General features: G+C 52.5%; 1 protein-coding gene across 2 annotated transcripts; it reads right to left on the bottom strand.

Moving 5' to 3' along the window:
- Positions 1–1,668: 1,668 nt before the first annotated feature.
- On the bottom strand, positions 1,669–11,931 carry OPN4 (opsin 4). 2 transcript variants are annotated; one of them, XM_047761852.1, is made up of 10 exons: positions 11,788–11,931; positions 10,112–10,273; positions 8,922–9,072; positions 8,397–8,600; positions 7,584–7,755; positions 6,996–7,160; positions 5,994–6,101; positions 4,961–5,141; positions 3,636–3,779; positions 1,669–1,707 (listed from the first exon to the last, which is right to left on the bottom strand). In XM_047761852.1, the coding sequence occupies exons 1-10, from the start codon at positions 11,929–11,931 to the stop codon at positions 1,669–1,671; spliced, it is 1,470 nt and encodes a 489-aa protein (XP_047617808.1). The 2 variants fall into 2 exon arrangements, with proteins under 2 accessions (XP_047617808.1, XP_047617810.1); XM_047761854.1 differs by having other exon boundaries at positions 8,922–9,055; positions 10,128–10,273.
- Between the last annotated feature and the right edge of the window lie 14,136 nt (positions 11,932–26,067).

Genomic DNA, 26,067 nt, shown 5'->3' with positions numbered 1-26,067 from the left:
GGCCCTCCCTGGTTCCCTGCTGGGGAAACTGAGGCTCAGGGAAGGCTGCTGGGCCGGCTATTCTCTGCCCTGCTGGAGGGCTCTGGCCTGAGCTGGGTCCTGAGGACTCAGCGCAGGCCTGGGTGTGAGCAATCTCCCAGCTGCCAGTAGCCCACCTCATGCTCTGGGCCTAGGACATACAACATGCATGGCAAGAAAGTATCCCCACATCACAGGGGTTTTTGGTTATGTGCCCAAGGTCACAGAAATATCAAGTGACAATAGCCAGAGAAGGACCTGTGTTCTTTTCTGCACTTCACCACCTCCCCTGCCCTTTGTTATGTAGCTGTCCTTCCTGCCCAGGAGGCCAAGAGTTCATGGCCAGCACCCCAACTTCCCCCATTCTATCCTCTGCCCCTTTATCCCCATCCCATCCATCCCTTTATCCCCTTTCCTCCTCCTGGGACACATCTGTACTCCAGATAGGAGAGGACCCAGTAGCAGGGAGTGGCCAGTGTGGGGAAAGGGAGGAGATGATCCTGCACAGGGAAGGGGCGCCCCGGGACTAGGCTGTACCTGGAGCTGCAGGCTCTTTCTCTGGACCCAGGCACCCTCCTGATGTCTGATGTCGCCTCTGGGGAAAAGGAGGGGTAGCGGGAAGGATGCTCTTAAAGGGGAAGGCCAGCCTCCCTCTAGCTGCCTCCCCTGGGAGACCTGAAGCCAGCCAGAAAGCAGCTGGTACACGCTGGCCAGGCGGGCGTGAGCTGCTGCCCAATAGCAGGAGCTCATTGAGGAGCAGGGATGGGGGCAAGCCTGGTCTTTGTCCCTCCTTCACTCTGCTCCCTGCAATTTGAGATGAGGGTTTTAGGCATGAAAGGCATAAGGTGGGGGACAGAGAGAGACCAGGAAGAGAGGCTGCTGCAGGCATCAGAGGCCCGTCCCTGGATCTCCCTCCTATCATGGCACCAATAGGTAGAGATCATGCTTACTGGAGACCTTCTCTGCTTTTCATTTTCCTTTTTTGCTTTTTATTTTTCTATACCCTGCCAAAGCCACAGAGACCTGGGATGAACTTAGACCACTGATTTGGATCAAATCACAGGTGTAGTGTGTGCACTCACGTGCTTGGTGTGCAGGCGAGAATGTACACACGGGAGAGTGTGTCCGAAAATGCGCACGTGCACGAGAGTGTGGGCCACGGTGGAAACAGTACCATGGGGGGAAGCCAAAGGTGAGTAACAATTTCCAGTACATGAAGGTCTGTGTTTGGCTTTGATTGCCAGCTGTGGGAGACATGTTGCTGTCTTCCCTGTACCAGTGAGATGCCTAGCCCAGGGGCAGAGGCAGCTCATCAATAGCTGCTGTGTCCCTCAGAGCCATCGCCATTGTCATTGCTTGGACAATCACAGCACTCAGAATTTGAGGAGAGGCGGATGACTCCGGGCAGTGGGAGGGCCTGAGCATCCACTCTTCAGGCTGAGCCTAGGGTGCAGGCTGTTGAGCTGAGAAGTAAGTGCAGATCACTTTGCTGAGCAGTTTTGTTGTACGGGGCCATGAATCCAGCACGCATGGGTGACAGGGCCATTTCCAAAGCTCACAGGTCCACGGGGTAATCCTTGGTCTATGCGTGTGAGGGGAATGTGAAGGGGCTGGATGTGTCCCAGAAGAAAGGCAGAGCCAATGGGCACCCTACATCCTGGGGTCCAGGCTGGGAAGCAGCCCCTTGGTCTGAAAGCAAATAGCAGACATCATTTGGCCCAAGGAGTGTCCTACTGGAAATAGTCTCCCGGGAACTCCCCATGTTTAGGGGCACAGCATGGTGAAAGCAGGTTACGTGGAGGGGCCAGGTTTTGTCCTGGCTGGAGGATGGGCCTTCTCCAGGCAATGCGGCTGGACCAATGACACTGCAATGTCTAAGGGTGCCTACAGGACATCCCTCTGGGGTGTCCCCAGGCTCTTGGACTCCTGGGATCCAGACTAAGCTCTCCTCATCCCCACCATCCAAATCTCCACTTCCCTGCTCTCCTCTTCCACATGCCCTGCATCCTTCTCTCCCTGCTGTCTTTAATGCCTCATTCTTTGCCTTTCCTACTGACTTCTCATCTCTACCAGCTCCTTCCACCCAACCTGTCCTTCCCCAGCCACCACAGAGGCTGGGCCACTCTGCCAAGCTGACCAAGCCCACCTCAGTGCCCGCTAAGTCCTCTCTGTCCCCCACGTCATGCATAGGGACATCTTAGGCCAACACTTGACTGGGTATCCCCATGGCTCCCACCACCTCCTGCCCCTCTTCCTTTTATATCCCCATCACCAGCTCCCAGGGTCCCTTGGCTGCTCCTGGGGTCACGGAGAGACATTCTGCTCCAGGACATGGTGAGCTCACCTGTGCCTGCTGGGTTTGTACAGGTTGTTTCCTCAGACCGGACCACTTAATACCTGCTCCCTGGCCGCACCCTGCCTTGCAATCCCTGCTTTACCTTCCCCTTCCTGGGAGCCCTCAGGGACGTGCCTCTGTTTTCAGCACCCTGTGTGCTGATACCTTGTTGGCAGTGCTTATCACACGTGTTAGGTGACTGCTGATATGCTGTCCCTCTCTGCCCAATGCCCCAGCCTGGTATTCCCTCCAGGAGAGGCAGAGTGCCTTTTGTCATTGCCCTGCAACCTGGGGGATGCTGCCTGTCTCTGCCCTGGCCTCTGGGGTCGTGCACAGTACCCTGGCTCAGGGCTGGGGAGTGAGTTCTCTCTGGGGCTGGACATCTGGGGAGTGGGCTCCCTGGGATGAGAATGCTAGAAGAGGCAGGGGCTCCACGACTGTAGGGAACAGCCCAGGGCTCCCCCTCTCTGGGACAGGCAGGGGAGAAGACTTGGGGAAGAAAAGGCAGGAAAGTACCTCTGGTCTTGGACTTGGTGGAGAAGCCCAAGAGAGCCCGGGAGTTGGGGTGTTGTGTGGGTGTGAGTGGTACAAGGTGGGGAGCTGTCAGCTGAGGGGGAAGGGCAGCCTTGGGGCCTGTGCATAGGGCATTTCCAGCATTCCAGAATATGGCCTTCACTAATCGCCATCCACATTCCGTTCCATAGGCACTTGGGCTGACAGCTGGCCTTCTTTTAATAGCCACAAGTATTCTGGGTGACATCCTAATCTCAGGGCATTCAGAGCGAGCACATACACTGCTTGGGGCACTGCCACCACCCCCATCACCCCAGGTACATCCAGCTTCCAACCGCAGAGAGGTCTACACCACCCACACTTGGTCATATGAAGCTTAGAGCAGACATATTGGGACGCGCTCAGTCCCATGCCCTGTGGCATCACAGGGACAGAAAACATGAGCTGAGCACTTGGTCACACACACTTACACACATGCCATACATTTGTCATAACACAGTACAGCCTCCATCACCTGCAATGTACATGCACAGTCAAGGTCACACAATCACATACACTCTCAGGTGCAGTCACACTCAGGCCTGCTTAGAACATCATGGAGTAACAGAGACGACCCCCCCGCCCCAGGGGACAAGGGAAAGCTGGAAGGTGCAGGAAGGGGGTGATTCCCAGAGGGCACTTGGCCTGTCCCCCTTTTCTGAACGCTCCCTGGGTTACTTGCTCCTTGTCCCCACCCCTTTACAGATTGGCAGGTGATGAGCCCAGTTACCTTCCCGGGAGCCTCTGCTTCCCATCCCAGGCGCCCCAGAGAGGTCTTGGCTTCCATGTCCTCCAGGCCCTGACCACAGGGGGACCATCTACTCACTTGCTGGGCAGCCCCCCAAGCAGCTGTTGCCTCCGTGTCTGTCCAGCCCTGGGGAGATGGGAGAGTCACTGTGAAGGGAGGGGGACATTCTGTAGTCCTGCTTCTGTCCCCTCCTATCCAGGCCTTTCCCCATCTTCCCTATACTTCACTGGGATGAGGTCCATGATACTGTTTGCAGGGTTGCTGGTCACCAAACTCTTACAAACTGTGAGTGCATGTGCTAGGGTGTGTTTGCGTGTGTTGGGGGCAGGGTGCTTGTGTGCTTTCTTAAGCATGTGGGATGGGTACGTCTGCATGAAGGTCTAGGCCTCCCTTAATGGTGAGGATTCACTCCTTGATGTTTTTCACCACAGCGGTTCAGGGATGGATCCTCTGATAGCTTCTCCTTCAGCTCCTCAACTGAGACCCCCAAGGATGGGGACAGTGGGAAGAGGTCAGTGGAAGCTCTTGCTGAGGCCCACAGTGGGCCCTGTAGTAGGTACAATGATGAAGGAGGTGGAGACAGGAGCCATGGCACAGGGAATTCTCCTGGGGACCTCAGGGGGCATCATAGCCCTGGGCCCCAGGTAGGACCTTGCAGGCTTGTAGCTCCCATGGCTGACCAAACTGTGGGGTCAGCACCCATCCATGGGCACCCTATCTAGTCTTGGATGTAGAGATTTTTTTTTCCCTTTTAGAGGAGGACACAGAGGCTCAGAGGGGCTGAGTGACCTGCCCAAGCTCACACAGTAAGGACATGAACTTGGGCTTGAACACAGGTCCCCCAACTCCAGGGCCAACGCTCTTTCCACTGTATCCTGTGAGTTCCTCAAGGCCCCCAGGAGGAGGGGACTTAATGCCAAGGACAAAGGGCCCTGAGCCAGGTCCTGTCTCTCTAGAGGCCCATCTAGAGCCAGAATTGCTAGCCTTTTCAATCAGATGTTCTAAGACCCTGGGATAGTGCCAGCATGGAAAGAGGTAGCCTGGAGTTACAAGACCCATGTTCAGTCCTGGCCCTGCTGCTGGGTGACCTTGGGCCAACATTCCTCTCTGCCCCCAGTACCCCTGCCTGTCAGAGAGGATGATGTGTGGGAAGGCTATGGGAAAAGTGGTGAGGGGCTCTTCTTGCCAGGGTCCCAGGTTCCTAAGGGTCCCTGAGTCTCAGAGGCAGCCCCACCCAGAGGCCTGAGGCTGGCTTGGTTGAAGAAAGGATGGCGAGGTGCCAGCCAGTGAGGGCTTGGACTCCTTACCACCTCGCTCTCAGAGCCCAGGGACGCCTGGCGCCTCCGTCCGGAGATCCAGCTGAGGTCTGAGGCCTGGCTGCTCAGTGTGGAGCGGTGGGTGGAGCGGTAACTGGTGTACAAGCCAGTGCGCTGGCCTGACACACCCAGCAGCACTCCCAGGCAGGGCAGGTGCTGGGCAATGGCCATTCTGTAGGGACAGCACATTGGGTTGAGGGATGGACAGACAGACTCAAGATGAAAGGCAGGTGAACAAACTGATACCAGGCTAATGGGAGTGGACAAAGAGCCACTGGGGAATTGGGGGTGTTTAGACACGGGTGATGAGGATAGACAGATAGACACTGGGTTCATGGGCATGGAGGGAGAGCCTTAGGGTGGCGGGTTAAGCTAGATGCTGGGCTTCAGCCCTCAAGCAGCTGGCCCAAGTCACATCTCTGCAAATGGGGACCAGGAATGCTCCTGAGCCGCCTCTGAGCTGGATGGGCTAAAGCCTGCCACTGGCCTCAACAGGGTGGTAAGTTACTGACACCACCAGGCAAAAGGAAGCACTGAAGGCCCCCTTGTGGAAGAGGCCAGCCATGCTGGAATTCTATTAGCAGAGAGAGAGCTCTGCGCCAGAACCCCGGAGGCCTCTGCCAGGCCCCATGAAGCAAAGCAAAGGTCTCCCCGCTGTGATCTCTTCAGGCTGTCACTGTCTGGAGGCCTCTCTTGGGAGTAGACAGCACTGCTGATCAGCCATCCTGGCTGCCTTTTGGCCTTGGCTCTGAAAATCCTCCAGTTAGGACTGGATACTGCTCAGGGGCTCTGATATCCCTCCAAGCTGAGGCCCCTGGGAGCTGGGGCAGTAGAGAGGGTCACACCAGTTCCTGACCCCACCCAGTGTCATTAGCTACTCTCAGCTGCCAGAGTTCCCCACCCAATGCATACATAAGAGACAGGAAAGATGGCTAGCCTCTGCCCCCATTTATAAGCCCAGGCCCTCTCTGCCCACAAGGGTGGACCTGGGGATCTGGGGCTGGGTCCTGGAGAGGGGCCACACCTGTACTTGGGATGGGTGATGGCATAAATGATGGGGTTGTAGATGGCAGAGGCCTTGGCGATGACAGCTGGCACTGAGTTCACGTAGGGTGTCAGGACATGTCCGTACCTAGAACAGAGAAGCTGAGGTCCCCCTGCCCCTACCAGAGGCTCCACAGCCCACCTGACCTCTCAGGAACCTTCTTCCTCTAGGCCAACCAAGCCCTGTCAGTGCACAGCCCAGCCTGGTCCAAACCAGCACGACCAAGTCATCCCCAGGGGAGGGACTGCAATGCCAGGAAAAATTCTCATCTGCGATGAGCGGTTACCCAGAGAACAGTTGAGGGAGGGGAACTTAGAAAATGTCCCAGGTTGCAGGGTTTCACCAGGTCCCACTGTCCCTTGGAGCCTGAGCTGCTGGCAATAAACCTTCCCCACCCCCGATGACTCTGGCCCTCTGCCCAGTTCTTCCCATGCCCAGCAGACCCTGATGCCCGCTGCCCCCCTGGCTCTCTGAGAGCAACATCACAGGAGGGCCCAAGAGAGAACCAGGCTGTTCCTGTGCAAGAGGAAAGTCTCATAGCCACTGACCTGCAAAGACTTATAGTCACTGTCTCAAAGTGTAAAGACTCATAGTTCTCACTGTTTCAAGTGCCTACGTCCATGCTGCTACAGATGTCAAGGTCCCCAGACTCTAGTGGCAAAGAACTAGAGGGTGGGAGATGAGTAGCTCCCCTGGCTGTGTGCCTACCGCCCAGGGGAAGAGGAAACCAAACCTCCGGGAGAGCTGCTTACTCTCAAAGGGTCTGGCAGGACCTGGTAGTCCTTGTAGGCCCTCAAGCCAAATTCAGTGGGGCCCAGAATGCCCCCAGCATGTTTCCTAGTGCCTCCATGAAGCATCTCACAGCAGTGGAGAGAATAAGGCTGTGGGGCTGAACCTAGGGTAGAAGGATAGCTGACCCAAGGTCCCCTTACCCTTCTCCCGCCCTTTCAGTCCCTGCCCAGCCCCTTAGTCACTGCTCACCCAGCAAAGCCCATTAAGGCCACAGTGGAGTAGGGAGCCCAGGAGAGCACAAAGAGAAGGATGACCAGAAGCTCGATCTTGGCCATTTTCCACTCGTTCTGCAGCCGCTGCCGTTGCCGGGGGCACTTGCCACGACGCTCGCAGGCCCCAAAAGTCTGGAGAGCTCTAGGAAGCATACAGAGTCTGGGTCTGGCCCCACTCAGGTAGCAGTGAGTGCCTGGGTCACAGCTACCCTCAGAGAGCTTTCAGGGCTACCTGCATCCCTTCCAGTGCAGGTAGCCCTAACTCCCAGAAAGTTCTCCATTATATCCAGCCTAAGCTGCCTCCTTGTGGTCCTACCTGTGGTGTCTTCTCTGCTCCCAGACCCCTTGACTAAGATTGAAGGCTCCCTCTTCAGACAACCCTGTTTCCTAAGGGTTTTCTAAGCACCCAGGTTGTACTGTTCTGTAGGCCCCCTCCCCATAAACACATGTGCTCAGCTAGTCTTTGCCCATCTGGGGATGTTAGCACCCTGGGGGCCATGGGCAGCCTTGGCAAAGAGGAATAGCCCCCCTCCCATCTAGCCCCTCCTTCATGCCCAACTCTTACTGGCCTGTCTCTCGGATGGCCTTGAAGATGAAGATATAGCTGTAGATGATGACAAGCAGGGGAAGGAGGAACACAAAGCAGAAAAGCAGCATGGTGTAGGCACGGACCTTCGGTGTGAAGCTCATGTAGTCCCAGGAGCAAGAGGTCAGCAGCCCCTCGGGCACATAGGCACCTGGGAAGCAAGGGCAGGTGCTCAGCCTTCAGGGCAGCATTGACTCAGGCCCCTCCTCCAGCAGGTGCTTTGGGTGTGGGGTCTGAGATTCTCAAACATTGGCCCCAGGCCCAGGCCTGCCCAGTAAAGTGGAGAAGCTGGGGCATGCGGAGGGGAGCTTCCCAAACTGGTTCTAGCAGGAAACAGCTGGGAAAGTCTTCTGCTACCCAATCTTGCCAGTTTGGAAGAGACCTCACTATGGCCCCAGGATCTTACTCCCCCAAACTTCAGCCAGCTTCCTGGTCCTGCCCCCAAGAAGAATGGGTACCTTGCTGCTAACACTCCTACCCTGCTGAGGCCTCACACCCCAACCCCTGCCTGTCTGACTCAATGCAATCTCAGCATCAGATGCACCTGTCACTTTCTGCCAGGCAGGAATCATGTGGCCTTCCCCTCTGTATTTGGAATGGGAGCCCAGGTTATTCTCTGATGGTTGATGGTACAGCCTCAGTTTGGAATGCCCATTTGCTTTGAGGCTTAAGCAGTCTCTTGGCGCCTCCTGCCAGCTGGTCGATCAAAGCCCGCCTATCTGCCACTTGAATGTACCCCTCGAACATGTCCCTCCCAGCCTATTTCCCACCGGATTCCCCAAGCCCACTTACTCCAGCCAAAGAAGGGCGGTAGACTCCAAGCCAGGGCATAGAGCCAGACGCCCAGCAGAACAAGCGCCGCCCGCCTCTTGGACACCATCCCAACAGTGGCCAGTGGGTGCGTGATCACCAGGTAGCGGTCCAGGGCGATGGCCGTCAGGGTAATCATGGAGGTGATGCCAAAGACAGCTCCACAGAAGGCATAGAATTCGCAGCCTGTGGGAACAGCTCCCTGACCTCAGTCCTTGGCAGTGAGCCCATCAGATACCCCAGGAGATGGAGGGTCTGGGGATTGCGGACTCAGCTCCTGCCCTACCTTTAAGAAAAGCAGGCCTACGGTCCACCCCACCCTGCCTACTTCCCACATATAATCAAGGCTGGTGGAAGCCTCTTGCTAACTTATGGGACTAAAGGTGGCTACCCACTCTTGGTCTAGGAGAAGCACATCACCTTCTCATCCGGGCAACCCTCCACTGGGGATATCTCCTGCCCACTCCCCCTCCTCCCCCCAAGCAAAAGGGAGTCCCAGGTGTCTACCTGCCTCTCCAAAGAGCCACTGCTTATAGAGGCTGCTGGCAAAGAAGACAGGGGCTTGGGTGAAGGACATGAGGAAGTCGCTGACCGCGAGGTTGATAATGAACATGTTGGCAGGTGTCCTGAGGCCTCTGCTCCTGTGAGGGGCCAGAAGCTGTCAGGCGGTTCTTCGGCTGGGGAGCCTCTCTCAAATAGAGAGGCACGCATGCGCGTGTGCACATAGATGTACGCATGCGTGGCCGTGCTCCTGCGTGTACTTGCGCACAGGCACGAGCTGCTGGACCGTAGACCCATTCCGCTACCCAGTTAACTACAACCCAAACAGCTCTGGAGCCTGGCAGTGAGAGGTGAGACTCCTCAGGGTAGCAACTCTTGCCTCTCGTGTCCCTCTTCTCCCAGTGTCTCTGCAGTCCTCACCGCCCCCGCCCCCGGGGGCGGGGGGGGGGGAGCGTGCATAGAAATCTGGAGAGAAACTGATGATGATGCCCCCAGGGCCAGCTACTTTTACAAACCTCATTTCAGTTTACCTCCACCCCACCCCCCATTTTCCAGATAAGAATACTGAGGCTCCCACCCGTGAAGTGGCTTGCTCCAGATCTCAAGACTCAGTAAGGAGCCAGGATTCACTCATTTGCTGGGCTCTGCACATACAAAAACTTACTTAATCATCACATTGACTCCATGAAGTAAGTCACAACTCCATTTTGTAGACAAGAAAGTAGACTAAAAGAGGATAACTTGCCCAAAGTCATTTCAGCTAATAGGTGATAGAGCCTGTCTCAGCCATTCAGTCTGCAAATAGGGAAGGTAGGGACAAAAGCCAGGGGGTAGTGGCCAGGGCTGATTGCTGAAGGGCTTGAAGACTCAGGACCCTGGTACCAGGGCTGCTCTTTGAGGCAGAGGAAGGATGCCCACTGGGGCAGGTGATAGCGGGGGTGAGCTGAGAGCAGAGCAGAATAGGTAGAGATGTGTGTGTTGTAGGGACACCTGTCCTACTCAGAGGGTGTGCCTGGAGCTACTTTTTGGCCCCATCCCTGAGATTGAAGATGGAGGCCTGAGCCTGAGACAGTTGGCTCCAACCTCCCCTCCAAGGCTTAACGTTCCCTGGCAGAGCTGGCACCAAAATTCCTGCCCTGCATTCTGCCCTATCTCTGCATGGCTGGTTGCTCTCAGTATATGCCCAGGCCTCCCACCCTGTCAACCAGGCACCTGCAGAAGGTATAGATGACCGTCAGATTTCCCAGCATCCCTGTCAGCCCCACCAGCAGGATCACTGTGCCCAGAGTGTAGTGGGCATGGTCTGGAACATCAACCGTGGGGAAGGGCACCCAGGCAGCAGCCCGAACCCTGGCTGCCTGTGAAGAGACAGAGAAACAAGGGCATCACGTGATTGTGTCACCTTCAAAGAGTCTTGAGAAGGAAGGGTTAGGATTTCCAGTGGCACAGGCTCAGGGTGGCAAAGACACTTGCCCATACAACTGGCAAGTGACGGAGTTGGAATGGAAACACAGGTCTCCCTAAAGTTGAGCCCAAGCTCCTATACCATGGCACAGAGGCACGAGGTTCCTGGGAGTGCACTCAGATCACCTGTTGGAGGCTGATAGTACAGACAGACACATATTTGATTAGTAGGGACATGGCTGGAGGGTCTCTGTTTTTCCTTGGGGAGAAGGCAGAGCTGTGTCCTGGGTGGGTTTCTCTCTGCTATGTGGGCCACATCCGCAGTGTCTGAGATAGTCAGCAGTGGTTTTATAGTCCCCTTGAACTCTGGGGAGGTGGAGCAGAGTGGAACCCCTCTCCTCAGGAGTCCCTACCCTCCTGAGCCTCAAAGGAGGTTGTATTCTCCCACTGTATGACTGGCTAGGGCTGATCTTGACACCTGGCATGAGAGTGAAAGAAAGAATTGTCTTTTAAAAGGAAAACTCAGGGAGTTCCTGTCATGGCACAGTGATTAACGACTAGGAACCATGAGGTTGCGGGTTCAATGCCTGGCCTTGCTCAGTGGGTTAAGCATCCGGCGTTGCCATGAGCTGTGGTGTAGGTCACAGAGACGGCTCGGATTCCATGTTGCTGTGGCTGTGGTGTAGGTGGGCATCTACAGCTCCGATTAGACCCCTAGCCTGGGAACCTCCATATGCCACGGGAAGCGGCCCTAGAAAAGGCAAAAAGATGAAAAAAATTAAAAAACGAAAAAATAAAATAAAAGGAAAACTCAGGCCTCCCAGGTCACTGCAAGGAGGTCATGATCCTATGAGGCCAATACAAAGGCTTTAAAGACCCCTCTCCCATCCCAGTTGCTCTCCAGGGAAAGAAGTGATTTAGTTTTTGTCTTTCCCTGGCTCCTATAGCTACTAGAAACTTCCCATCCTGTCTACAACCTAGGCCAGCACCCCATAGTCCTGAGGGTACCCTCATCCCTCCCAGTTAATGATGGAGTTCTTGGGATATACCCCAGGGCCCTGGCTTAGACGATAGAGGCAGCAGAAAGTACCTAACACCTCACTCTGAGCTGAACAAATCCAGAGGCCCAGGGTATGCCTTCCTCTCTGGAAGGCTCTGAGCTGGGGGCAGGGTGTCCTACCACTCTCAGAAATAAGTGGATGCAGCTAAGGGCGGGCGTGGGCCATTCCAGCCCTTTGATCCACAGGGCTGGCCTGGCTCTTGCTCAAATGCTCTTCATGGGGAATAAAAACTTGCCACTCTCTCCTCTATTGGTCTCCTGGTGTAGGACAGTTCAGAGAAGTCCAGAAACATGTCCAAGTTCCCACAGCAGAGCTCTGGCCTTTTCTACCTCTCTGTCAAGGCACCAGGAAGAGCACCCAGATGGGGGAGGGAAGGCTCTGCATGCACACACCCACCCCAGGCTTACCGTGGGGCTGATGGGCAGAGGGTGGCCCAAGCTGGAGGTGCTGCTCTGGAAGCTGTCCCATCTGCTGGGGGAGGCTGGAGTGGCCATGCAGCTAGACTCCAGGGCTGGGTCTGGCGGGGCACTTGGCCATGAAGGAGGGTTCATCCTGAGGTGGGATGGTCCTTTCTCAAGCCCACAGAGAATTTAAGGGCAGGAGCAGCTCCCCACCTCCCAGCTTTCCTCCATCCTCAGCATTCCTTCCTGGTCCACTGGATGACTGCTCCTGTGTCTGGCGTGGACCCGGCCTGTTCTTAAGGCCGATGGCTTCTCTGTGTCCAGTGAAGCACAAAGTAGAGAGTGTCACAGTTATGGTGACTCAACAGTCAAAGGGGCTGTTCCCAGCTTTAAGTAGGAGAGCTGGGAGTGCACATGCCCAGTCACTCAGCACCTCCGGCTCCCTTAGGCACAGGTCCCTGATGATGGCGGCATGCATGTGTGAATGTGTGTGTGTGTGTGAGTGTGTGTGTGCGTGCCAGTGAATATGGGTGTGTGCGTGTATGTGTATATTTCAGGGGAGCTTGCTGGGTTCGGGCTTCTGGACTTTGTCCTCCTGTCTGACCAGGCCCTCCTTCTTTCCCAAGCTCATGAAGGACAGCCTCTACTGCTCCCCGAGAGCCCCCAGGACTGTCTGCAGAGCCCAGACTCAGCTTTTCCACGGAGCATCCTACCTTCATGTCTGCCCACATGACCCATCACACCTTTACAACCCTCCTGTATGAAATCGAGGCTGGTCACCCCGTGGCACAGATGGAAGACTCAGAGGATTCCCCAGCATGTAGCCCAGTCAGGGGGAGATCAGATCACAAGGCATTTTTTGTTTGTTTTTTATCATAAACTTTTCTTACTGAAATATAAAGATGAAAAAATACACACACAAAGCTGGTAAAGACCTGGGAGCTCACCCAGGCCTAGCCCGAGGTAAATATCAGAGGTAGAGGGGACCCCCAGGCCACACCTACCTCTTGGAGGAGGCTATAGGAGCAGAAATGAGAGCCCCAGAGCTAGAGAGGTGGAGGCTGTACACACCATTTCCAAGGGGGGCTGCTTAGCTTCCGGGAATGTCCTCTGCGGGTGCCATGTCCTGAGGCACAGCACTGAGATTTGAGGAGTGGAGTGGAGGGATATACCAGCGCCTCTTCCCTGTCCCCGAGTCTTGATAAACAGTTCTCTTATAGCCACAGATTCAGGCTGTGGGGGCTGGAGCACCCACACTCAGAGGGAGATACTGCGCTTCCTGGTGGGCGCCAGCATGAGCCTCAGGTGCACATCCTTCTGAGGCCCCTCCTTTGCAGATCTCTGGCTCTCGAGGCTCATTGTGGGTAGTGGGTGAAGGGGTACCTGGGGGAAGAAGCTCAGTGCAGGGACACACACTCCATGTCCTCCCCGTTTCCATCCTGACCAGGGCCCATGCCCTCAGAGACCAGCCTGGCATCCTTCCTCTCCCAGTGCTGAGGGTAGGGTCACCTCAGCGCTCAGTGACAGCTGCTGGTTCCTGGTGTTTCTGTGGCCCCAGACACCCCTGAGCTGATAGCAGAGCTGCCACACCCAGCTCCCCTCTCCACAGTCTCTCCCTTTCTGCTGCCCCTCTCCTTACAGCCCTTTCTTCATGCTGCAGCCCTAAAGGCATTTGGAAGCACAGATCCAGTCAGATGACCCCATGCTTAACCCTTTGATGGCTTCTGTTGCTCTTAAGCCATAAACAAACCCTGGATGTGTCAAGTGGGGTAAGGAAAATACAATGTCACCAAGTATACAGAGATAAGAAGTAGGTTTTTTTGGGGAAACTAAACTACCAGGGGTCAGCAGAAGAGGCATGCTATCCCTCGCTTAGTGTCTGTGTTCCCCCAACAGAGACCTGCAACCCCTGCTACTCCCCCTTTCGAATGCATGCTCCACAGCAGCCCTATTTCAGGAATGAACAGCCAAGCTCAGGCGCCAGGCAGTCTGCATGCAGCTGCCAGCCAAGCAGGGAGGTGTCTGAGAGTGCCAGCTGCCAGCACCTGGAGACCTTACTGGAAGTCGGATTCAAGCAGTGTGGTCTAATTGCAGGGGCAGTCAAGTTCAGGTGCAGACCCTCCTGCTGGGTGAGAAGGAGCCATCTTGGTGCTGGGGACGTGAGCTTCTGGGCCTACCTGGTGGGGAGTCATGCTCTGGCCAGACTGGCCACCTCTCAGACCACATACTGCACACCATCCCATGGTCACCCAGCCCCTGCTCATGCACTACTCTGGAACCTTCCTCCCGCCCCTTCTCTGGGTTGCAGCTCAAACACATCATTAAGGTGTCAAGGAAGCCAACCTGAGGACCAAACTGTTCACAGCCTCCTGCTTATCTCTTGGAGCACTTAACTGATGGTGTCATTTATAGTGATCTTCTGATTGCATCTGTCTCCCTCTCTGGACTGCAAGCAAGGATATTTTCCTCCCTGTCGTGACCTGTTGCCCAGCAGAGTGCCTGGCACATTGTTTTAATAAAATAAAAATCTCCCCATTCCTTGCTTCTCAAAGTGTGGTCCAAGGACCCATCACATCAGTATCATCTGGAGCTTGTTAAATGTCCACACCTGCTGAATCAGGTGATCCACATGTTAAGTGGGAAAGATGCTGACCTAGACTTTCCAGACGGCTTAGGGACTGGTGGCAGGAGCTGGGAGCCAATCTGAAGGGACACTGAGGCACCCAGAGATGACACACTACAGCAACCTAGGCAGGAGGAAGGTGGGATTGCAGAGGCTGGGGCTGTCTGGCAGGGTACCACAGAGGAAGGGTGCTGGAGGTTGGATCAGGAGCCTTGGTGGGGACACAGCTACCAGAAGAGGTGCCACGGTGATCAGAACACAGACTGTGAATGCCCACCACTCTGCTCTCTGATCTCCCATCTTTTTCAGGTGCCCCACAATGACAGAACCTACCTGGGAGTCAGAGGTAAGAGTCTTTGAGAGAAGTGGTTTCCTCCTTCAGAAAGCAGAGCAGAAAAGGATCATGGAGCACACACTTATCATCCCTCCAAGTCACCCCCACCTGCCACTGTAGCCAATAGATACTGCTGGGTCCCCTCCACCCCCTCTCCTGGCCAGGAGGTTAGTCCTCCTAGTTCACCCAGTTCAAGTGTTCTTGATTTTCTCACCCCACCCCATGGAGAAATGGCTCATGCCCTGGGTGAGCAGTAGAGCCAGCTCTCTACCTGGCCAATTTCCATGGCTCCCATGGACCATCCCAGGCCACTCTTCTGCTTACCCATTACCCACTCCCCCAGCCCACTAGCCATGCCAGGGAGATCTGAATGTACTGAGTGTGTCTTGCAGTACTTGGAGCCCTTCCCCACAGCTCTGCACTGACTTGCTGCCTGCTCTTCACGCTTTGCCGGTATGTCTGGAAGTGGGAAAAGCTTTCCAGGCCCCTCACCCACTGGGGAGTGCTGAGGGCTTAGGGAGGGGGAGGGCTAAGAGCCGCCCTGGGGTGGCAGAGAAGTCCTGGGCGTCTGCACAGCTGGGGAGCCAGGGAGGCAGGAGATGATGTGTGATATTAAATCAGGCAAGAGTTAGAAGCATCTCAGCAGTGGCCCTCAGCAGACCCATAACCTTACTTGTTGGGGGACTTGAATCAACCAGCATCATGCACACTGTCCACAAGCACTCCCAGTGCTGAATGTTACATACAGGTCTTCTGAGCCCCAGAATTCCTATCCTTTGCAGAGAAGTCCTGAAAGCCCTTGGAAGGAAAGTCCGTAGTCCCTGCGTTTCTGTAGTTCTGGCTGCAGCACCCAGCATCTGAGGAGGCAAATCTCTCTGCCCTCCAGCCTGGTCTCACAGGTAGCACTATAATGCGATTCCCATCCTATCCATTCCTGTGGATCAGTTTCCTCCACCTGGGGCTGGCCAGAGCTATCTGGTTACCCAGAGACTCCTGGGAAACTCCCTGGAACTGTTGCCAGGGGGATATTAAATGTCTTCATGAACATATTCCTATAAACACCTGGCCAGCAGCTCACCTAGACCCACGCTCACCTGGAACCTGTTGGGTTCCAGGCAAATACTGTCGGGATAGGGCCCTCCCTCCTTCCCATGGCCTGAGGGAGGGCAGTAAATGCAGAAACTCAGAAAATCCTTGCTTTTCTGCTGTGCATCTGCCCTTCAGGAACTAGTCAACTGGCCCAGGGGTCCTGCTAATACCTCTGGCCAGTCTCTCTCTGTTGCTCTTTCTACCTTACTCCTTTTCTGGGGTGCTCCCACAGAGCTCTCTCCTATGCAGCTTATGCTAACCAAAGGGGGGCAGGTGGGGGGAGCCACAGGGCAGGGTCTACACAGCGCTGTGGGACTGTTTTCTGTCCCCCCAGGAACACCCATGGTGGCTCCTGGGCTTGATACCTCTTGGTGCTCACATTCCTACCCTGGGGTCCTGACCCAGGGCCCTCAGAGCTGTCCCCTGTGCCATTTCTACCTGGGCCATGCGGGTGGTCTCAGTGGGTCCAGCCCAGGGGTCTTCAACTTCGTACCCATCCAAGTGCTATACACTCATCAAACAACTACAGCAGTGGAGTTCCCGCTGAGGCACAACAGGATCATCGGGGGTGTCTTGGGAGCTCAGGTCCGAGCACCTGTCCAACACAGTGGATTAAGGATCTGGCAGTGCCACTGCTGCGGTGTGGGTTGCAACTGCAGCTGGGATCTGATCCCTGGCTCAGGAACTCCATATGCCATGGGGTAGCCAAAAAAGAAAAACAAACAACCCCCCACCCCCACCCCCACCTGCAAAAAAAGCCTACAGCAGTGTGCCACATCTTTTGCTGGCAACAGTCACAGGAGCTGCCCTGGGAGTGCCTGCTGTGTAATACGGTCACACTTCAGAAAATGCCCCTCCCCGCCTTGGCTAGAGCCTTCTTTTAAGGGAGTCAAGGCCAGTTAATAGGATGACAGAGGACTTAGGAAACAAAAAGTCAAGGAAAACATGAATAGGCAGAAAGAACAAACTTTTAACTAGAGAACTGATTACATACCCTCGAGGAGCATGTAGGTGTGAAAAACCCCCTCAAGTAGGCGGTCCTGTATTTTTATATACCTTGGGCACACCCAGCAGGAACTTGCTACCGGACTTAAAAAATGCAATTTAGGGTGGGCGAAGGTAGTCAGAAAATACAAACTTCCAGTTATAAAATAACTAGGTCCTGAGATGTAGTTCAGCATGGTTAATCATACTGTGTTGTGTATTTGAAAGTTGCTAAGAAACTGGATCTTAAAAGTTCTCATCACAGGAAAAAAACTATTGTAATTGTGTGGTAATGAATGTTAACTTGACTTATAGTGGTGATCATTTTGCAATATACACAAATACTGAATCATTATGTTGTGTACCTGGAAATAATGCTATATGTCAAATGTATCTCAATTTAAAAAAACAACAACAACATGAAATTCACTCAGAGCTTTTGACATTTCCTAGCTGGCACATGGAGCACCCTAACTGGGGCACATAGAGAGGCTCGATCTACCCTAAGGGTTATTGTATACATTTTTCTTACCTTTTTATGACATACTGGAACAGCGGGAGAAAACTTTCTTCCTCAAAATGTTTTAACTAATTTTTTTTTTTTTTTAGGGCAGCATATGCCACATATGGAGGTTCCCAGGATAGGAGTCGAATCAGAGCTGCAGCCACTTGCCTACCCCACAGCCACAGCAACCTCAGAACCAAGCTGCATCTATGACCTACACCATAGCTCACGGAAACACTGGATCCTTAACCCACTGAGCAAGGCCAGGGGTCGAACTGACATCCTCGTGGATGCTAGATTCCTTTCCACTGAGCCACGACGGGATCTCCAGTTCTAGCTGGTTCCTAACCACGTTCTTTAGCTGTTCTCGATGAAGTGAAGCATTTGTCTGAGGGAGAGGAGAAGGGAGAAAGGTATCCTCTTTGATATATGACAGCCTAGGAACTTCCACTATACCTTGGGTATGGTCAAAAATAAAAAGTTATGACACCAGGAGCTGAACCCCAGAGCCTCCGGTTTAGTTGGCCTAGGTTGTGGCCTAAGCACTGGGATTTTTCAAAACACTGCCAAACACAAAGTGGTAGGCATTGACCCACATCTTTATGCCAGGGCCATCCATGCACACACCTGGACACACAGGTGAGCCCTACCCTGCACCCTCCGCTTGCCTTGGCTCTCTGCTCCACCTGCTCTGCAATTACTGCTGCTTTGTTCAGGGCAAGGCCTGGATTCAGATCCCAACCAGCCTGCCCAAGTGCCTGAAAAATGGGGGAAAGGGATGGTGACAACGGTTTAGTACCTAATGTTGTGGGGCAGAGGAGCTCAGGAGAGGAGCCTGGTGGCAAGAGGTATGATAAGCAGAAGCTATGAGGTAGGAAGCCAGGCAGAAGAGGCAGGAAGCATTCTTAGTCCGGGGTCTGTGGTTAGAGTTGAGGGCATCCATGAACCTGAGCGAGAAAAATGATACCATTGTTTGCAGTACCTCTAGCTAAAATTTAGGATCCCTTCATTATGAACATAGACAAAACTGCATGTAATATATTTTTTAATCATGATCATAATTTTATTTTATTTATTTTTTCTCTCTTTAGGGCACACCCGTGGCAAATGGAGTTTCTCAGGCTAGGGGTCGAGTTGGAGCTGTAGCTGCTGGCTGGCCTACACCACAGCCACAACAATGCCAGATCTGAACCGCATCTTGCAATCTACACCACAGCTCACCACAACGCTGGATCCTTAACCCACTGAGTGAGGCCAGGGATCGAACCTGTGTCTTCATGGATACTAGTTATACTTCGTTACCGCTGAGTCACGTCGGAAACTCCGATCCCATGTAATATTACCTGTGACTTTGTCACCATTGGAAATCACTGCTCCTTTCCTATGACAGTAGAGCTGTTGCAGACAATGTCACAATATTTGTTTTGCTCATCACCATTTGAAAAGTATAACTCGGCCTAAAGCCCCCACCAGGTCTTTTTGCTGATTCTTTAAGAAGCACACATTTTACCCCATCACAACTCTCTTATTTAATATTTTTGTAACAATGGTTCACAGTGATTGGTTTCCTTTGTAATTCTCTGTATTTTACTCCATGGATTGAAAACATTCTGAAAAGGGATTCCATAGGCTTCAGAGAACTCCAAAGAAGTTTGTGGCATAATGAAAGTTAAGAACAGTGGAGTAGGCGATGAGGCAGGGGGTTGTTAAAAGACCAGGAGATGGGAGCCATGATTTCAGGAGCTAGAGGCAGCTTCCCCTGGGTCCCCCAAGGACTGCCTGGGAGTTTTAAGAACTACCCATTCTGGAGTTCCTATTGTGACTCAGAGGGTTACGAACCCAACTATTATCCATAAGGATGCAAGTTCAATCCCTGGCCCCACCCAGTGGGTTCAGGTAAGGATTTGGTGTTGCCATGAGCTGTGGCATAGGTTGCAAATGTGGCTCAGATCCCACTTTGCTATGGCTGTGGTGTAGGCCAGCAGCTGCAGCTCTGATTTGACCCATAGCCTAGGAACTTCCATATGGCACAGGTGTGGCCCTGTGCAGACTGGGAGACTCAGTCTGCACCAGCCCAGTTGTCCAGTTTTACCTGGGTCCCCTGAACCAGACGAACCAGCAGGAGTCTGAGAAGATCTTTCTGGCCTCAAGGGCCCACTATCTGTCCCAACTCTTGAGCCTGGAGTCTGGCTGCATGTCTTGCCTTCCTCTTTCCTCAGATAAACTGCAATCCTTGCAGCCAGCAGAGCTGATCAACACTCCAAGGGCAAAGAGTCTGTGGGAGGCCTGGGCAGCCCAGAGACAAAGGGTCCCCGAGACAGTGTGAGCAGGTGAGCTGCACTTGGGATCACGCCTCACTGGAGAGACAGGGGCTACTGAGCCTTCCCAGGAGGGCTGGACAGAGCATGGAGGTGAAGGCAGAGGCCAAGAGGTGGGAACCATGTGCAAGGCTGAGTTCCAGTGCCTGGGGCTCTGCCATCTCCTGCCATTTGACACAAAGGGAATGGAGGCCCAGACTCCTGGCCTGCCTCTGCTCTTTTCACTCCAAGAGGCTGCCATCCCCACCAGAAGCCTCACCTTTCACTGATCATCTAAAAGCTTCTCAGAATCCTAGTCCTAAGACCAAAACCTTCACAGCTTCTCCCCAAAGACCAGGAAGCCTACGATTTCACACCAACATGAAAAGCAGCTGCTACCACCACCATGCCTGTGAGTCCCTGCTCTGGGACCCTGCATCTGCAGCAGTGGGCAGGGGTGAGTAGCCATGGAAAGAGATTGAAGAATGGGAGCTCATACCTCCCCCCACCCCATGGATCTCCAAGGGTGGGCTTGGGCAAGGGAATTCCTAGACTTGTTTTGTAGTTTTTATTTGTGTGACCTAATTGATAACAGCACCTCCTTTAAAAATGAAACTGTAAGGAGTTCCAGTGGGTGAATGATCTGGCTTGACTCTGTGGTGTGGGTTTGACTCCTGGCCTGGGGCCCTGCACAGTGGGTTAAGGATCCGGCATTGGACATAGGTCACAGCTCCGGCTCGGATTTGTCCCTACCTGGGGAACTTCCTTATGTCCCAGGTGTGGCCAAAAAGAAAAAGAAAAAAAAAGAAGAGAAATCATACTGTAAAGCTTATACCAAAAATAGTTCCTACAGCAAAGGAAACCATCAAAAAAACCCTGAAAAGACCACCTATGGAATGGGAGAAAATAGTTGTAAATGATGCAACCGACAAGGGCTTAATCTCCAAAATACACAAACACATACAACTCAACAACAACAATAAACAAACGACTCATTTGAAAAATGGGCAGAAGACCTAAACAGACAGTTCTCCAAAGAAGACATACGAATGGCCAACAGGCACATGAAAAAATGCTCATCACTAATTATTAGAGAAATGTAAATCAAAACTACAATGAGGTACCCCCTCATGCTGGTCAGAATGTCTGTCATTAATAAATCTACACATAACAAATGCCAGAGAAGGTGTGGAGAAAAGGGAACCCTCCTACCCTGTTGGTGGTATAGCCACTATGGAAAACAGTATGGTAGTTCCTTAGAAAGCTAAATATAGAATACCATATGATCCAGCAATCCCACTCCTGGGTATATATCTAGACAAAACTTTCATTCAAAAAGATACATGCACCCCTATATTCATTGGAGCACTATTCACAATAGCCAAGACATGGAAACATAAATAACCAGTGACAGACAAATGAATTAAGAAGATGTGGTACATATACACAGTGGAATACTACTCAGCCATAAAAAGATGCCATTTTGCAGCAACATAGATGGAGCTAGAGATTGTCATACTAAGTGAGGTAAGTCAAAAGAGAAAGATAAATACCATATGATGTCATTTATATGTGGAATTTAAAATATGGCACAGATGAACCTATCTACAGAACAGAAACAGACTCACAGACACAGGGAACAGACTTGTGGTTGTTGGGGTGGCGAGGGAGTGGAATGGACTGGGATTTTGGGGTTAATAGATGCAAACTATTGCATTTGGAGTGGATAAGCAATGAGATCCTGCTGCATAGCACAGGGAACTATCCAATCACTTGTGATAGAACATGATAGAAGAAAATATGAGAAAAAGATGTGTGTGTCATATATATATATGACTGGGTCACTTTGTTATACAGCAGAAATTGACAGAATATTGTAAATGAACCATAATAAAAATTTAGAAAAAAAGAAAGAACACACAAAAAAATTGTGCCCAGTTCAATCACTTCTACTCCCCAGTTGCACTTCCTAGAGCAACTGTTTTCAACCCTTTGGTATTTTTTCCCTGCTATTTATCTCTATATTTATCAATAAAAGGTTTACAGTGCTGAATCTTGTCTAGAAGGATGTGGAAAGAGACTTTTCCTGCTGTTGGTTAAAGCCCCAAAGCAGAAGTCAAGAGGCTTAAGGGTCCCCGTGAAAGCAGCTCTTGTGCTGCTTTCTTGTTTGTCCATTTCTGTTCCCCTCTAACCTTAAAAAAACCTAATTATAGGAATGAGATTGCTAAGCAATTGAAACTAACTCCTGACTTAACGCTCTCCTGAAAGCATCCCTTGCCTTCTCTGACCTGTTGACTCTTTCTCTAAATAAAAAAAAAAAAAAAAAAAATGAAGACTAGCTACCCACCCCCCAAAACCCCCTTGGCAATCTTGCAGGCAAGATAACACCTGAAGAGTCAGCCAGTCCAAACGCAGTGGAGAAGGAGGCAGAACCCAACCTCCTGCCTCAATGATTCACTGAGATTCTTCCCCCTCCATTTTTTTCCCTTTAAAAACTGTCATGGCTGAGCAGAATCTTCAGAGCTGGTCTCTGGACAGGAGCGCACCATCCCCCGGCCCCATAACCAGCTTTCTGATTAAAGCAACTTTCCCTTCTCTTGCCTCTTGAATTACTGGCTTGGGAGTGGCAAGCTGCTGAATCTGGGTTCAATTACACCCACATTCTAGAAAGGACAATATAGAGCTGCTACACAGCCCTCTAAAGCTGCTTCAGAGGAGCCCAAACTGACACCCCCCCCAACTCCTCACACCCCCCACTCCCCCAACCCAGCCCCACCCCTGGGCAGCTTCAGACTTTGTAGGGAGTGTGCTGGTATTTCCCCTCTTGTGGGGCTGGAGACTGAGTTTCCCCACCCCCAATTCTTCATAGGGATGTCGACCTGGGCCATTTGTTGCTGACCCCTGATATCTTTTTCCAGAGAGGAGCCAAGTGGAGAAGAGGGCTGGTGGGGGAGGGAGCTGTCTCAGCATTCACTCTGTTAGTTACTGAGGGAGGGAATATCTGTGAGGAAGTTCCGAGGGGGTTTTGTACGGCCACATCCACAGCATATGAAAGTTTCCAGGCTAGGGATTGAATTCAGGAGTTGAAGCTGGGGCAGTGTAGGATCTTTAACCCACTACGCCAGACCGGGGTATCAAACCCATGACTCTGAAGCAACCCAAGCCACTGCAGTCGATTCTTAACCCATTGTGCCACAGCAGAAACTCCCTTAATTAGATTTTTGAAATCTGTGACTAGGAAGTCTCTCCGTAAACGCTGACTTGGTCCTTCTTGTATTTATTTATTTATTTTTGCTTTTTAGGGCCGCACCTGCGGCATATGGAGGTTCCCAGGCTAGGGGTCGAATCGAAGCTGCAGTTGCTGGCCTACACCACAGCCATAGCAATGCCAGATCCAAGCTGCATCTGCAACCTACACTGCAGCCCATAGCAACACCGGATCCTTAACCCACTGAGGGAGGCCAGGAATCAAACCTGCATCGTCATGGATACTAGTTGGGTCTGTTACTGATGAGCCACAACAGGAACTCTTGACCTGGTCCTTCCTGAGGCTCATTTTCCTACAGCACTGGATGTGGGATTCTGAGTTGTGGGCCTGGTCAGGGATCTGGACCCCTGCTGTAAGGTTTGGCCTCTCCCACCTTCCCCAACTCCCTCCACATCACAGGTCCTCCACACAGTACAGCCACCCCTGCATATGGCAGCTCCCTGGACCTTGCTCAATGAAAAAGCCCTAATTAGAACAAACTACCTTAACTGGGGGACCTCAAATTAAAAATATTTGATTTTACAGAAACTTGAACCTTAGAACCTAAAAGCACATCCACCCTCCCATCCTCCCACTCCCTCCTCAAATCCAAGGTCTAATTAAAAAGCACAATCAGAGCTTCAGACCCCTTCCCCCCAGTGGAGCCTTGAATCGGAGTTTCCTTGGGTTCAGGTTTCTGACCTTTAGACGGTGCGCAGGAGAGATGTTTCCTCATGAGAAAGAATCCAGGCCTGGGGATTCCTGAGTATTTTGTTTTCAAATTCATGGAAGAAAGCTGAGCTGCATTTCTCTCCATCACAAGTTTTGCTGTCCCTACCTTTGGTTAGTGCCCCTGGAGAGGCTAGAATCCAGGGGGGCCTGAGTGTGAGGCCTTGGATAACCCTGAACCCAAGACCTAGGCAAAGCCCCTTCCTGGGTCCAGCACCTGCTGAAGACACAAAGACAGAGGTCTGCAGGAGGTGGGGGCACAGCCAGGCTCTGAGGAGGAAACTGACATCAGGAGTAAGGAAGCCTCCCCTTGGAACCAGAGCTCAGGCCTCCCTGAGAAGGGCAGAAGTGCTCGTCTGAGGGCTGCATCCCTTTGTGGGCTGCATCCCTTTGAGACCCCCTTCCCACCCTTCTGCCTCCCTCTCTGCCCTGGTCTTGGGTCTGGCCTCAGCGTCCTGTGCTTAGGGCTGGATTCTAATTAGACCATGCACCAATGCTGTATTTGAGTGGGGCTGACCTGAGAGAGGCCCAGAAATGACTTCCTGAGCCTTCCTGCCTGTGTCTCTGCAGCTTTTCAAGGAGAGGGACTGTCACTAGTTCTTTGCAGGCCCTGACCCCACCCTGCCAGCCACTAGGACCTGCTCACTGCCCATCTGCATAGAGCCCCAGGGACAGGTGCACTCTTCTTGGCCAGCTCTTGAGGACCTACCCAGGTGACACTCTTGCCACTTTTGATTCAGAATTTCTGGGACTTCATGGAGTTCCCTGGTAGCTAGTGGGTTAAGGATCCAGTGTTGTCACTGCTGTGACTCTGGTTACAGCTGTGGCACAGGTTTGATCCCTGGCCTAGGAAATTCTACATGCTTCAGGGACAGCAAAAAAAAAAAAAAAAAAAAAAAAAAAAAAGAATTTCTGGGACTTGAAATTCAAGAACACTGACATATCAAGTGTGAAGAGCTCAACCAGAACTAGGAGTGGGCAGAGCAGAGTAGGGAAGGAGAAAGTCAGCCAAAGTTGCCATTTCAGGCAAAGTCCTAGCTTCTGCCTAATTCTGCTGGGAACTATGGTGTGTAAATTACTTTTGGGAGTTGACTCAACCTCAAAGCAGGGAAGTTAAGGACTATCCTGGAGGGACATTAACATCCAAGCACTTCCAGGTCACTTCAGAGCCCAAAGGGCATGGAAAAGAAGGCGGTGGGTGCACAGGACTGGTGAATGGGTGCCACAGGACCTGGGAAGAGCACCAAAAATTCTGACTATATTGAGTAAGTAATTGGAATGAGATTCTCCATAAGACCACTGGTGCTCAGTGAGGCAGATCCCAGAGTGGGGAGGAAGGTCAGAGGTCATTACAGGTGAACTCCAAGCTGCTGCTTTACCATCTCTAGGGGAGTCCCTTCCTCCCAAAGGTTTAACATTCCAAATTTGGCTTCCTCTCTTGAGTTTACCCTGTCCTATGGCTTGTGTGGTCCAGCTGACTCATAAGGTGCTAGAAGAGCCTTTGACCAGTGTTTTCTCTAATGACTGCCCTGACCCAAGTACTCCCCTTGCCAGTGCCCCCTACCCATCCACTCTAGTCAGCTTTCAGGAAAGAGATTATTTGGCATGTAGATTCCTGTAAATCTAGCTACTGGAATTGACCAACAATAGGTGTCAAGACCTGAGGCTACTAGAATTTGCTTTTCCTCCTTTTTACATAATAGGATATTTGTCCCCCTTATCTCCTTTGGCACTTCCCACCCCAAGGGCACTGGGAACAAGGACAGAACCTTCTGTGTGTTCACTACTGTGTCCTCGAGGTCCCTCCTGGTGCCTGGAAAAGAGGAGAAGGTGCTAAGTGACTGTACGTTAAGTAGAACTGATGTCACAGGGTGATTTCTTGTAAAACGAAGTGCAAAGATGGAGCTTTGTCTTAGCCTTGATGCCCTGGCAAACAGAGTCTGAGGCAAAAGTTTAGATGTTAACACGTTTGGGAGAATGAATCCCAGGGAAGCAGGAGTGAGGTGGGCAAAGAGGAAGAGAAGACAGAAGAGAGGGCATGACTGAGCTGACCAGGGTGCTGGATAAGCCCGGCGACTGCTCAGCTGAGTAAGGCATCTTCAGAGAGTCCACCTGAACCACCATGACGCCAAGAAGTCTGCTGCAGGGAGGAAGGGAGAAGAACTGACCCACAAACTCCCATCTCCCAGTTGCTGTGTTTACTGGGTAGCCTTGCCAGAAGTTCTGTAGCCCTGCACTTGTGGGTGGCGGCCCTGTGGCTCCAGCAGGCATTTATGAGTTGAATATCAAGGCCATGATGGTGCACCTTTGGCACTGGCCCACCTTGTGGGATAAGCCAGTGAGTAGGCAGGAGCCAGTGGCCCTCCCCAGCGGCTGCCCTGTAGCCTGCAACTCTGCAGGCTGCTCCGGCAGGCCAATAAGCATTCAGGGGTGCCAGACGGGTCTGTGGCTGCTTGTGTCTCAGTGGGGACCAGCTTC

The sequence above is a fragment of the Phacochoerus africanus genome, chromosome 15 (genome assembly GCF_016906955.1).
Source record: "Phacochoerus africanus isolate WHEZ1 chromosome 15, ROS_Pafr_v1, whole genome shotgun sequence".
Classification (NCBI taxonomy): domain Eukaryota; kingdom Metazoa; phylum Chordata; class Mammalia; order Artiodactyla; family Suidae; genus Phacochoerus; species Phacochoerus africanus.
This window is presented reverse-complemented; position numbering and strand designations above follow the sequence as displayed.

Excerpts from the sequence above, each read along its gene's own strand:
- OPN4 (XM_047761852.1), bottom strand. The coding sequence starts at position 11,931 with ATGAACCCTCCTTCATGGCCAAGTGCCCCGCCAGACCCAGCCCTGGAG. Across the intron at positions 8,601-8,921 it reads GTGGCTCTTTGGAGAGGCAG|GCTGCGAATTCTATGCCTTC; the intron begins GTAGACACCTGG and ends CTGTTCCCACAG. Across the intron at positions 7,161-7,583 it reads GCCATCCGAGAGACAGGCCA|AGCTCTCCAGACTTTTGGGG; the intron begins GTAAGAGTTGGG and ends TATGCTTCCTAG.